Genomic DNA, 14116 nt, shown 5'->3' on the forward strand with positions numbered 1-14116 from the left:
CAGGTCCTCGTTTGTCATCCTCTCAGGCTGCTGCCAAACGCCGACTGCACACTGTCAGAAACACGTTTTCCAGAACTTTCTCTGAAGCCAGACTCTCTCACACACACACACACACACACACACACACACACACACACACACACACACACACACACACACTCGATTGATTACACACAGGCCTCATGTCGGAGTTTGTTTCTAGACTGTGTCAGTGACCGTTCTGAGGCGTTAGTTTGTTTTGAGATCGTTGCTGGCCGGTTCCACGTTATTCGCCTTGTGATAACTTTCTCAAAAGTTTCAGTCGCATCACGGAGAGTGAAGCGCCCGTCTGAAGTCGAGCGTTAAGCGCCATGAAATGTAATCCGCAGCGCAGATGACGCAGGAAACCACTGTATTCTTTTTTTTTTTTTTATCAGCTCCATTCATCACTTCGGGCTGCTTGCCGTCTGCCAGCGTTTTACATTTGGCTGTAATAAAAGGAAATGAAGTATTTTGACGTGTTCTGGAGCTGCGGGGGGATGGTGGGGGGGTTGGGTGGGGGGGACCACTGCAGCCGTCACTGCGTTGCTGCGGTTTGCAGACCGTAAAGCGACCGGAGGCCCGCGGCCTCTCCAGTTTCCTCCCGGTCTCCGTGATGGAGTGCGAGGCTTCTCCGGGCGCAAATCACGCTGACAGATTCTGGGCCGCCCCGGCGCTCGCCTGTATGAAAATCGGCACTGTTGCCTAGGCAACAGAGGGAAAGGCTTTTCAAAAGGAACATCTTGTCATTTTCTTTAATCCACTGCAGCTGGAGATTCGGTACACTATTATTAAATTGCAGTTGCTATGGCGACCAACATTTGTACCGGCAGCCGTTTCAGAGGCTCTCTCACCCTGCCAGCCACACACACACACACACACACACACACACACACACACACACACACACACACACACACACACACACACACACACACACACACCTCTCCTTCTTGGGGATTCTGTTTTATTGCTGCATCCACAATATCAGCCCTGCTCCGCTCAGCTGGAATATTCTCCTCATTAAACACAGCGAATCTCCAATAAAGAATCCCCCAATAAAGTTATTGATCATCCCCCACTGATCGTGCGTGACACGTTTGGGTTTGTGTTGATCACAGTAACGGGTTTATAGTTGCCGCTGTTCTCACACACTTGGCTAATTAACCTGTGAAACGTCGAACCGGCGGGTATCGGCTCTCAAACTGCTCTTTGTCTCCCCGCAGGCGACTCAACAGCACACAAGGGGAAATCCGAGTGGGACCCAGTCACCAAGTAAGTCATCGCAGTGCACGTCTGACTTAATGCTCACACTTATTATTCAGGTCCTACTTTGGCTCATTTAAATGTTGTTTTGTTTTTTTTGCCATTTTGGGCTACAAATTTATTACATTCGGTGGAGTAAGTTTAATAATAATTTGAAATATATATTCTTTAATGGTAATATAAAGAATTATAAGTTAGTTTTTAATGCAACAGGTTTGCATTTTAAGGTATTCACATTACAGTGGCTGCTTTGTCTAGTTCTGGAGTTCTCAATAGAGAATGTCGCACATGTTAAATCACATTTCACCTCCCAGACATCGACTGTGAAAGTAAAAGCATAAATCGTTTGTGGTGGTTTGAGGTTTTCAGTCTGAAATCTCGTTTAATGCAGTCTACTCATGGTTTTTTTTTTTTTAATTTGTCACTTTGACAATTATTACAATTCAAGCCATAAAATCATGTTTTTAAAATAATAATTATAACTTTTAGCCTTCCCTTGATTGTTTTTATCGTCTCAAAATTTAAATTGATTTGAAAATGTGTCTCACTAACCCTCAGATTTGTTACAGGAACTCAAGTTTAATTCCAGTTGTGTTTTACAGTATTCCTAAACAGCCTCTGGAGGCGACACACTTTTAGAAACATCTTCTCATGTGTTCAGTATTAACAATGCACTCCACTGCTCATCCTCCAGATTCATCCAATGTGGCACCATGAGCGAGGGAGAGAAACAGGCTTTATGTATTCTACAATATGTATTTCCAACAAACATTGTTGCAACACAGAAATAATTCCCCCAAAACACAAACATCCTTACTTTCTGTTCCTACTTTAGTTGATTATAATGCATTTCAAAATTGTGTCTATATGATGATTCTACATTCTAAATAGTTTTGAGTGTTTGCAATATTTGCCGTGATGAACTTGTGCTGCATTCATGTGTTAAGTATAATTTAATTAAACCGTTTCGATCAGATCTGAATGTTTCAGGCGCGCTTAAACGACAATGTCTTCAAGTGAAAATGCAAAACTTTCATTACATTTTGGGTTCCCGTTTACACGACGACGGTGCTCGGAGTCGTTGAAACCAACTCCCAGTGTGGAACTTTTTGAAAATTTATGAAAATCTCGATGGTGGAAATGCTGCTCATGTGCATGAGCAGCAGGGCCGTAGTAAATAGTTGTTCTGCACATGCTCAGTAGAGGGACAATAGGAACAATGTTTTCCCAGAGTGTCATAAGTTCCAGTCCATATTCTCCTGGGACTTGGTACTTTTATTTTGACAGTCACCGTAATAACAATCCAACTTAGTCGTCTGTCCACGAGAATGTCCGATTTCTCCCGTTGTTAATGTTTAGAGTGTTTTGTTCTCTGCTGCATGTGTGTGTGGTTTCATTACTGAAACAGCACCGACTAGTGGCCAAACATGAAAACTACATCATTTTCAGCTTTTCTGCTGTTGCCGTTTAAACAGACAGTTTTTTTTTTTGTTTGTTTGGTTTTTCAAAATGTTACCATGGAAACACAAAAACAATGCGTCTTCACTTGAAAGGTTGTCGTGTATAAGGCGCTTCAGGAAACTGCAAAAAAAAAAAACTCCGACAGTTTCACTTTCTCTCACACACACACACACACACACACACACACACACACACACACACACACACACACACACACACAGAGTCAGCTGAGTGGCACGCCTCGGTGTGAAGATTCAATCATCGTGAGTGTAACTCCTCCTCGCCGCCGCCACTCAGCCGCTCAGTGAACAGTTGATGACAGCGGGTTGAAAGCTGATATTTTGCTGGAGCTGGCGCGCTATTTGCAGTGTGACTCCATCTGTCCCTCTCCTTCTCCTCGGACCTAATTAGGCCAAGCTCCCCGAGCTGCAGCCTTTCCCCTCCCCTGGTGGCCAGGCCGTGACCGAGAACGAGGAGCTGGTCTGGATGCCCGGGGTCAACGACTGTGACCTTCTCATGTACCTCAGAGCCGCAAGGTGAGCCCCGAGCCCGGGAAAGGAGCGCCAAGCTGCTGGGAGCGTCTCTCAGAAGAGAGATTAAAGTACAAAATGATCCGATGAACCCGACCGGTTTGATGTTGCACTGCGCCGGGTTGGGTGTCGTGAGCCTCGGTCGGTCGGTCGGTCGGCGCAGCGCCGTCGCACGTCGATCCACATCAGCTGATACGTGCCAACAGATTCGTCTGCTCTGTTGTCGTCAGTGGCTGCAGGATAATTAATCACAATCTGCCTACATGGCAGGACGGCGGTGCCAGAAATTCCTCTCAAGTCTGTTTTCATTCATCACATTTGTTTTTATCCTCACTGGTATTATCCACCAAGGCCTGTCTTAACGTGGCCAAAGACGTAGAACAAAAACCTCACGTGAGCTGATTTACTTAAGAGGCTGTAATATCTCATTTCTTATTTTATATTTTAAAGCATCAGGAAATAAAATGTTTTAAATTTAAATTCGAGTTGAGTTTATGACCTCTATCTATTGAAATTGTCAATTTTTTCTACACACATCTTTATAATTGTGCCTGAATTATGCTTTACCTGTAATCATGTCTTATTTGGAGATGAACATTAGGTTCCATCTCACTATGTCCTCTGTGATTTTCTTTTGTTTTGGTGAGTAATTGCATTCAGATAGTTCAAGTTAGATCGTTAGACATTATATTTTCAAATACTCAGATCAAACTTGCTCTTCATTTCTTCTGATGCGCTGTAGTTGTATTTAAGCAGCTGTATTTTACTAAAGTTAATCTGACCACAGTTTTGAAACGATGACATCAGTTTAGGTCGAGAATCAGTTTTGACCCGGGAAGATCAAAATGTCCTCTACATAACATTGATGCTCCCTGCCATGAGCGTTAATGCATTTTATCTTTTCGTTTTGTTATACATTTGAGCAAATGGTTCCAAATATAAAGCAAATAATAGTGGTGAACACACACACAAACCTGCCTTGTTCATCTCTCCAAAATAAAAGTTTGATCAGCGGCCATTGACTTTAATTCAAGCTGTGGGTTTATTATATAAAACCTGTATTGTTTTAATAGTTTCTTGTCTGTGTAGGTGATCCAATTTACTGGATTGAATGTCTTTTCTGCATCAAGACTGATATTTTCTTCTTTTGGATGTGATCTGTCTCGTCATTACGTCTCACATTAGGTGGATATTTTCGAATCGTCCAGCCCAGAGGTTCTGGAGCAACACGTGGCTCTTCAGCTCCTCTATAGCGGCTCCGTGAAGCTTTTAGAATATAGAATGCAAATAAACATTTTTTATTTATATATATTTTTTTAATTGCATTCCACACTGATTTTCCCAAAATCTTCTAATCTCCGAGATGAAAACATAAAGTGAAACAGCCAGGAGAGCTGGAAATGCTAAAAATGGACAAAAGTGGGGGGAAAGGTGATTCAAATTGCTAGTATAGGTTTTGTTGTTGTTGTTTTTTAGATAAAAATTAAGAAAGCATGAAAATTAATAAAGAATAACAAATGAAGCAAGACAAACTATTAAAACAAAAGAAAAAAATATAGAGAACAAAATAAAGAGAAACAAATGAAAAAAATATTGAAGAAAAAAAACAAAAATTAAGCAAGAAAAAATATAAAAAGAAGGAAATTAAAAAAAAATCATGGGGGGAAAAATGACGGAAATGAAGAAAAAAGTGGTTAAAAATTGTTAAAAACTCTAAAACAAATAGGAAACTCATGGCGGCTAAAAAGACTAAAATATCCAAGTTACATAAAACGGCTAAAGCGGGAAAAAAGTCTCAAAGTGAAAAATGTAATAAAATATATCTAAATTATACTTACGGCTCTCCTTGAACACAACCTCAGTTTCAGTACATACAGGAATGTGTTACGTGTTTTCCTCCTTCCTTCCAGATCATTAACATGTTTTGTGGCTCCAGACAAATTTGATTTGGTAGAAAATTGTTCTTTTGGTCATAAAGGTTCAGACCTCTGGTCTAGTAAACAGTCGGATCATCTGTATTAAGAACTGGTATTGATGTACAGTTCGATGTATCTGTATTTTCTGACGTGAAGGCAGAGATCATTGCGTCCTTCCGACTGGGTGCTGATCATGTGTCCTCATCCTCGGTCCACAGTGAAGCGTGATGACGGAGTTGCACCTTATCTTTAATGCCGACTTCCTTCATGTCGTCTCACAGGAGCATGGCTGCCTTTGCGGGCATGTGTGACGGAGGCTCCACAGAAGACGGGTGTCTCGCAGCCTCGAGAGACGACACTACATTAAACGCACTTAACACTGTAAGTAACTAGGGGGTAAAATACCTGTACTTTAACAGAAATACTGCTCCAAATACTGAAATACTGCTTCACCATGAAACGTCTGCATTGCAGGGATTTGACTGTTTGTTTAGCTGTGCAGCACTGGGCAATGATGAACCCCCCCCTGAAGTGTGTGGACCAGCCCCCTTTAGTAAACCCAGCCTCAGAAGCTGACAATACATTTGGCATAATGAGAGATTTGTCCGTCACATTGACGATGAATAGCGAGGGAATCAAGCACAAGAAAGAGATTAGAATCATCATAAACAGGGCATTTATATTCCCACTCTATAAACTGGAAAATTAACATAGCGAGCAGGTCGTCGTCTCTTGACCTTCGTCTTTATTTGCAATTCCAATGAGTTAATGCTTGTTTATTCTCTGAGGAAGAGCGGCGGCCGGCCGCCCGTTTCACCCAATTGAATATGACACAAAGCTCGGAGCTGCTCGGCAGCCGCCTTTGTGTTTCCAGACCGGCTTGTTGGTGTTTCCTCTGATGCACTTGATGATTCCTCAGCGCACTTCCAACTCCAACGCTCCTCTTTCCGTCGCTGTGAATGAAATAAATGCTTTGCTGTTATTGGAATCAAGTCGGCACCGTTTTATGATGGAACTGTGGTTTTCCTGCGCTTGTTCACAGCTACACGAGAGCAGCTACGATGCAGGCAAGGCTCTGCAGCGCCTGGTGAAGAAGCCCGTACCCAAACTGATTGAGAAGTGCTGGTCCGAGGACGAAGTGGTAAGAGAAAGATTGTCAAAGTTCATTAATCGCAGGAGAAACTTGTTCATCCTGATCAGAATGGTATTCCTGTGTGCTGGTCTGGTCTGTGTGTGCGCCGCCGAGCCGCTGCGTGTCACAGCCCACATTGTGTCTTTAGAGGGAGCTGTTGGGAAAGAGTTAACACGCTGCTCTTGGCCCCCGTCTCGCAAGACATCAGTAAAAACACTCGTCAGTTTCCAGCTCCTCCGAGGCTCGAGAGCAGCTGCATCCTGTTTATCACCCGCGGTATAAATCTTTAGCATGGGAGTCTGGGAAGGGGGAAAAGACCGAGGCCTCCATTTGAATTTAGATGTGAATTTCGGCGCAGCTGTTTTGAAGGGAAATGGCAGCCCCTCCTGATCAAACGGCCTGTCGTGAGCGGGAAGGAGGGGAGTGGAAGCGCTGAATTACACCGTGTCGAGAGGAGTGAGCACTGCGGCTCTGGCCTCGGTGCGTGATGACACCCGGCGCCACACGTTTGTGCTCCCACTCCCCGTTTAAAGATTACTCCTCCGACTGATCTGACTGCGGAGCTCAGAAGAACACGGAGCTCCACCGCTCACTTCCCGTCTCTTCACTGATATCGTTTAATAATCCTGTAAGTTTAATTTTGATTCTCGCGTTTGACTGGTAGTGGCTGCGTTCACGTCAGGCTGCATCAGAATACCCAGTACTCAGTGAACCATCTCTGTGTGAAGCAGTTGGAGGCCTCCCTCTGTGGCTGAGCAGCTGTGTGAAGGTGATCAGAGGATGGCTGCCTTTACTACCAGTCCTCACCTCCACCGCAGATCGCTCATCAAAGAAACCCGGCGTCTCCTCATGACTGCAGGCTGTAAATAACCCGGGACACACTGCGAACTGAGCATGTCCGGAATCTGAATAGAGAATAACTACGTTGCGCTGTTATTTGAATATAATCCCATTTGAATTCTTAGTAATATTCAATTTAAGTGACATTAATATTGAATGATTAGACATGACAGTGTCAAGAGAGTAAATCCTTTTATGTTTTGGTCAAATTCTATAGAGTCTCGTGAGAGTTCATCTTTATATTGTGTAAATACTCGTCGATATGGGACCAGCACAGCTGTGGTGTTGTAGCTGTTTGATCTGCATCATTTTGTAGTTATTTTCTTTACATCTGCCATGACTGATATTTTAACACTTTGTTCACTATCATTTGTCTTCCTGAGCTCACAAATCTGACAAAACAGTCCAAACTGCACACTCCTAAAACATATTGATTAGTAGGAGACGGAAAAAAGTACTAAATATAAAATCCTTTTCTTTTTTTTTTTTTTGCGTCCGAAGTGACGCACATTTAAAATATTACCCATTAACTTTGTTGGTGAACTATTTCAACCTGTTGAGTGGCCTGTGGAGTATCTGAAAACTTGAATTGTCTAGTTTTTGGTGAAAACAGGATGTTAACTTAGAGAAACAAACTGTATTCTCATTTTTTTGTGTGTGATTCTTTTTGGATTTTAATCATTCTGAATGACTCAGCACATCAGACTGATGTGGGAACTTCTCATTTTACTAAATATACATTAAATATACACTCTAAACATTAACAATGGGAGAACACAGACATTCTAGTGGACAGATGACCAAGATTGATTGTTATTACAGTGACTGTCAAAATAAAAGTACCAAGTCTCTGGAGAATATGGAGCTATGACACTCTGTACAAACATTGTTCTTATTGTTCATCTACTGAGCATGTGCAGAAGAACTGTTTACGACAGCCGTATTGCACATGCTCAGTAGCAACGTCTCCATTGTCTACACAGCGTTTTCAGTGACTCCCGAGCGCCGTCATCTTGTAAACCAACACCCGGAACGCAGCAAAACTTCAGCCTTTTCACTTGAAAATGTTGCTGAGTAATGGAGGCCGTGGTGTGGGCTTCCCCACGTGAAAAACGACATCTGATCAGTGTGGCGGCTCATTTCACACCTTCAGACGGAGTTCACAGTGTCCTGCCAGCATTATGTAACTGAGTGTAGTCTGGGAGTGGAGTTTTCGCCGCCGCCGCGTGTCCCTCGCCCCCTCGCCCCCTTCGCCCCTCGCCGCGTCTCGTCTCCGGCCGGCCAAGGACACGACTCCCGGTGATCCGATCTTCCACTTGTGCCTTTTCAGCCCGGCAGCCTTGAGGGACAGGTGTAAATGTAGCTCCGACCTTGATGCAGCCCCGCTGCTCTTCATTTATTTATCTTTCTCCTCCTCCGCCGCTCCCGTCTTCTCCCCTCCAGGACTGCCTTCATTATTCCTGCCTCCTTCTTCTTCCACCCCACCCGCGCTCTCACGGATGTGAATAAAAGTGACAGCGGGAGCCACTGAAATGACAGAATCCGCCTGTCTGCAGGGTCACTTGTCACCCTCCCCTCCCCTTCCTTTGACTTCTCCCACCCCACCTCCTCTCTCAGCCTCTCAGCCTTGCAGCCACAGTGTATAATCCTCAAACCTCATTTCACTAAAATATTTCTAATTCCTCCCCTCGCACGTCACGATCATTTCACTCCGGCGTTTCGTTTATCGTCCCGTCGCACAAACAAAACATTATTTCACCCCAGAACGATTCGCCAGAGTCGAGCCCTGAATGATCTCCCACCGCAACATTACAAGCACAACTTTGAGACGGTGAGGATCCATCAGCTCGGAGCGAGCGCCACTCACAGCCAAGGTGATAACGATAGATTACACCAAAGAAACAGGCTCATGCATTATGAAAAAAAAGAAGAAATATAAGGCTATAAATAATTCATCAGAGACGCCCACTGCACAGTTCTGCCTCCCTGTAGCTGTTATTCAGCGAGATGCGGAGGGGAGAGAAGCGCTTGATTTACCCACCAGGACATGTGGGGAAGTGTAATGTGTGGAAACCTTCAAACATGAAGAGAGTTTCATCTCATGCCAAATCAACACACAACTCTCCCAGTCCTCCTGATGAGGCCAAACAAAACAAAAAAACCAAAGCACATCAAGTAAAAAGCACACAGGTTGTTTTTGTTAAATGTTTTTCCCTGGTGCCTCTTAGCTCTACTAAATAAGCTCTAATGTTTCAACGTCAAGCACTTTTATTTATGTAAAGGAGTGTTTGTTCTGGTGCGTGAAGCCACGTGGGGCTGTGAGTTCTATCAGACAATTCTTCTATCTTTAAGCATTTAGAGAACTGACAGGAAGTTGCTTGCTGTAATAATGCGTCTGAGAACTGATGATTTGGTGGTACTGTGTACCACAGCCGTCCCAGAATAGATGAATTTCTCATTAACCAGCGCTGCTTCTGATTGTGATGACGAAATACTCTTTTAATTACAGTGAAGAAATACAAATAGTGTCACTTTCCACCTCTGGTTCAAAGGTGTTGTAACTCTAAAGATATATTTATATATATTTATTTATTTATTTTTATTTATTTTTTAATATAAATACCTTTCAGAAAGTAAAATGCAAATTCTAACAAAATTCCAAACAGGTTATGAAAACTAAATACTTTAGGGTTGTAAATCCGTTGAATGACACGTGGAGCAGATAAACAGCCACCGAAGCCTGAAGATCTGCAGGAGTTGCTTCTGCTGCAGTAATAAAACACTGTGGCAGCCCCAGACGTCACTGCAGCTTCAGTCACTTGTTCAGGTCACGTTTTAATGGTGGATGCATCTTATTTTTGAGTGGACGTGTGTCAGTTGAGTCAATATTTAAAGTTTACTCATGTTGTCGCGGTAGTGAGCGACGGATTTATCGGCGCGTTTAAATTCCTCTGCTCCTGAAGACGCCGCTGAAGGTCATCAAAGTATTCCCAAACTCATTTCACTCCGCCAAATGCCTCCGTCGCCGCTGTCATCCCCCACTTGTAAATAAGCGGTGCTAATAATACATCGGCCAACAGGAGGTGCCATATAAACAAGGTGAGGCAGCGGCGGCGACAGCAGTCGTGCTGCGTGTCGCCGTGTCAGAGCCGGAGAGGCTGATCTATGACTGCTGCAGGGCGGGAGGTCTATTCCGCGGCTTATCTCCGGTTGCGTCCTCAGCTGATGGATGACTGGAGCAGGCAGGGGAGCAGCAGCAGCAGCAGCAGCCGCAACCCTCCAGTGGTAGAAGACCTGAGACACACAGCAGAAAACACCACAGGCAGACAAAACGCGACGTCTCGGCCTGCAGGCTGCACAAAGTCCAATGTCAACAGTGTGTTTTATCGCCGCGATGCTCCAGTGGCGGCGGCGGCGGTTTTTAAAGGGGTGTTGTTTGGTAACTAAATATCAGGCAGGATGGGTGTGTGCTGGAATTTCCTATCACCTTTTGTGTCCGGAGGAAGTGGTGCACGTTACACCGCCTGCCAGCAGGCCGCTGTCATGTTTATTATTGAGTCGATATAAAAGTCCCGGCCGCTGAGAACTGTCCCCGAGCTTTTAGACTTTTATCAGCAGGATGCCCTCGACACACGTCTTTGACATGTTCAAACAGACACAAAACGACCGAAGCCCTTCATGAAGACTGAATCTGTCTGTGGTTTTCCTCCGTTTGGAGCCGTGTTGTGATTTCCTCTGCTCTGCACACCGCAGCCGATCTCATCACGAGCTGCTGTTTCGTAAGAGACGGTGGCGTTTCTTTATTTTTGTTTTGTTTAGTTTTTTTTTTTTTTTTTCTCCCCCTCTGCTTCGGGTTAGCTGACTGATTGTCCGCGGCCCTCCGGGTTTGTACACAGCCGGCTCGCAAAGGTCAGCTTTTAACAACAAGACCACTATAATGACTCCATATTGAGTGAGAGTGGCTTTGTTTTGCTGCTGGACGCTCTTGCGTCAGTGTTTTCACGGAGTGACATTTAGCGGGGTCCTTGTGTGTGTGTGTGTGTGTGTCATCACGATACCATCTTTGTGCCCGCGTCTGCATGATCTTAACCAGTTTTACAACTCCCGACCATCAGCTCCCAAGCAGGAAGTGCGCACACACAACAATGGCCTATTGAATCGTTTCTGTCCCGTCCTCCTCCCTCCTTTCATCCGTCTCCTCTCCAGCCTCACAATAGTTCTCTGTTGGGCTCCGAGGGGAAACTCGGGGCGGCTGAAAAGCGCCAGCTCTCTGAACACACTCGGAGAGAGGAGCCTGTTGTTTCTGCACAGCGGATGGCCATTTGGTAGCGCTTCCACCCAGCTGCCCCCTCCCCTCCCGCCTTCCCCGTCTCGATCTCTCGGCCCCTCCTCTACCGCCGTGTTGCCTAGCAACCTGGGGCTGGAGCCGTCGGAGCAGGGGCAGAGCGATTCAGGGAGCAGATTGGCGGATGATTTATTAGCTGGGCTGGAGAGCAGTGAGCCCAGGCAGCTGAAATGGAGCCTTAAACTGGAGCCGACATGTAGAGAGGGAGGAGGGAGAGAACAGCGAGAGAAAGAAAACTGACGGGAGGAGGGAGAGGGGGAGAGCGCGGATCCTCACATTCAGTACAGTTGAGGAAACATAATTAAGATGACATAAATAGGATAGATGCAAACTTATACGAGCACATATCATTAATTTTTGACGCTACAAGTCCCAAAACGCCTATTTTAACCTTTCAGCTCCTGAAAATCAACGTTGATTTCAGGTTTGATCCCAACTTTATACATCTCCAAAGAAAAACCTGCACTTTCTCCTCCCACAAGCTCATATTTGAGACGCTCATTCACACAGTTTTGTCATCAGCTGTCACGTTGAGCATGTTGATCCTTCGGTGTGTGTGTCTGTGTGTGTGTGGCAGCGTTCCTCATGTTCTGTTTGACTGACAGTCCAAGTGGTAATCTGCCCTTCACCCCTCGAGTGGTTGGAGATGGTTTTCACATGTGGGCCAGCGTTTGCATTCGAGACGGCTCCATCTACTGGCTAATCAGCCGCTGCACCTCTAGTCTGATGAGTGGAAACGAGCCTCCAGCGTTTGATCGGGTTCTCACCTGTTGGATCATGTAGTCTGCTTCAGGTCTCTGCCTTTTGTGCTTTGTCGTCACTGCTGCGTGTTTAAAGGTCCCATATTATACAGTTTTTCAACAAATAGTGTCAGCGATCCAACACCATTGTATTCAAAGTGTATTTCCCTGAATCCAGCGTTGGTCCTGAATTTCATTCAGTCTAAAAGACCCTCTAGTGAGAGCTACTGAGAACAGGCTGTTTTTGTGTCTGTACCGTTAAATGCCAATGAACCGTGTCTGTTTTCTGGTTTACTAGGAGAAAAAATGGTGCCTGCTCGTAATTTTAGAGGGCGAAGCGCATCTACCTGTCTGAGGGCCAAAGGGAGCATCCACTACCAGAGGGAGTGGTTATTTCCCCACATGACATCATGAAGGGAAGAACTCCGACCCTGTATGAGCACACTTTGCTAAAAGGTGGTGTAAGCAAGTGAGGGGGATGACAGACTTTCTTCACACATGGCGTCTCATACACAGGCAATAGCGACACATATTACTGTTAGAAAAATATTATAACGATTCAATTTTGCATAATCTGGGACTGTTAAAGCCGCGGTTTGCTTGCATTGGGTGCTCGTTTACATGACAGTGGTGCTCGGAGCCTCTGCAGCCATCACTTTTTCTTTGATGCTCGTTACTAAAACCAGCGCCTACGGAGTAATGTTACTGCACATGCGCACTATATAAATAAATAGTTCTTCTGCTCATGTGCGAGTAACAAACATGGCCGCCCCCAGCGTGGCAAGGCTCCATCCTTATTCTAGTTTTATATTCCATATTGGTAGTTTTATAGTTGAGATTCACCCCCAATAGACTCCAGTTTGTCTCTCAATGGCAGTAATGTTTATGGTGTATTGTTCTCCACATGCATGTATGCGTAGTTTCATTACAAAAGCAACAAACAGCACCACCTCGTGGCCTGGCATGCTCACTGCATTGCTTCCACAGTTTCTGGTTGCTGTATAAACCCTAAACTTTTCTGAAACGACACGGGACCATAGACCTCGAATCTTTGCCTGTAATTTTCCCCTCCTAGAAAAACAGTGTTGTTTTGCCATCGGCTGTTCGACTTGTGTAAATTTGTCTTTTGTTCCGAAAGCCGAGCATGTAAACAATCTGCGGTTACATAACCGACTGTACACGGCATGGAAAATGATCCGTGTCTGGTTTTCCCTCTCGCTTGTCTCCTTCCACCATGTCCGAGAGCTTTTTCTCTCTCTCTCTCTCTCGCTCCACACAAACTGTGTCAGCCCCCCTCCTCCTCCTCCCCCTCCTCCCTCCTTCTCTCCCCGGCTGGCTGAACCGCTTCTTCCCGCTTAAAGCGCCGCCGTCCTTCCCCTCGTCGGGAAACGCGGAGCTCACGCGTAGTTATCGGTGTTCCGCGGTGTTGGTTTCCAGCGATGACCGGAGGAACGGAGCCCGCGGGGTCAGCGTCGAAGGACCGTGAAGCGGCCGGAGCGAAGCCGCTCCGGACTCCACTTCGGGTTTTGCGTGGCGCCGCCAGCCAGAGTCTCTCTAGCAGAAAGATCACATGTAAAGCCTTCCCCTTTGTAGTGGAGGAGCACAGAGTGACAAGCTATTTCTTTCTTGTTAAAAAAAAAAAAGAGAAAAAGAAAAACGGAGGACGTGTTGTCGGGAGACGCTGTGGATTTCTCCCGTACCTGCGTGTGGATGTAGATGTCGGGATTGTGGACTTTTTCTCTTTCTTTCTGCCGGAGTTACTTTCGGAGGATCGGGCTCGTCTCTGGAGCCAGAAAGTAAATCTGCTCCGCCGCTTCTCAATGTTTTCAGCCGCCGCTGTTTGCAGCCCGCAGCCCGTCGCTCTTAAA

The 14116-nt window shown here is 45.4% G+C and overlaps 1 protein-coding gene across 2 annotated transcripts in view; it reads left to right on the forward strand.

Annotated features, from left to right (window-relative positions):
* Positions 1 to 14116, forward strand: part of rerea (arginine-glutamic acid dipeptide (RE) repeats a) — a gene marked incomplete at its 5' end in the record, with an annotated part of 74948 nt that overhangs the window by 42673 nt on the left and 18159 nt on the right. For both annotated transcript variants that reach the window (XM_080469314.1, XM_080469315.1), the window contains 4 exons: positions 1245 to 1293; positions 3157 to 3281; positions 5473 to 5572; positions 6234 to 6332. In XM_080469314.1, coding sequence (XP_080325440.1) covers positions 1245 to 1293; positions 3157 to 3281; positions 5473 to 5572; positions 6234 to 6332 — 373 coding nt within the window. The remainder of the gene's footprint in view (positions 1 to 1244; positions 1294 to 3156; positions 3282 to 5472; positions 5573 to 6233; positions 6333 to 14116) is intronic.

The sequence above is a fragment of the Lipophrys pholis genome (assembly GCF_963383615.2).
Source record: "Lipophrys pholis genome assembly, chromosome: 8".
In the NCBI taxonomy this organism is placed as follows: Eukaryota; Metazoa; Chordata; class Actinopteri; order Blenniiformes; family Blenniidae; genus Lipophrys; species Lipophrys pholis.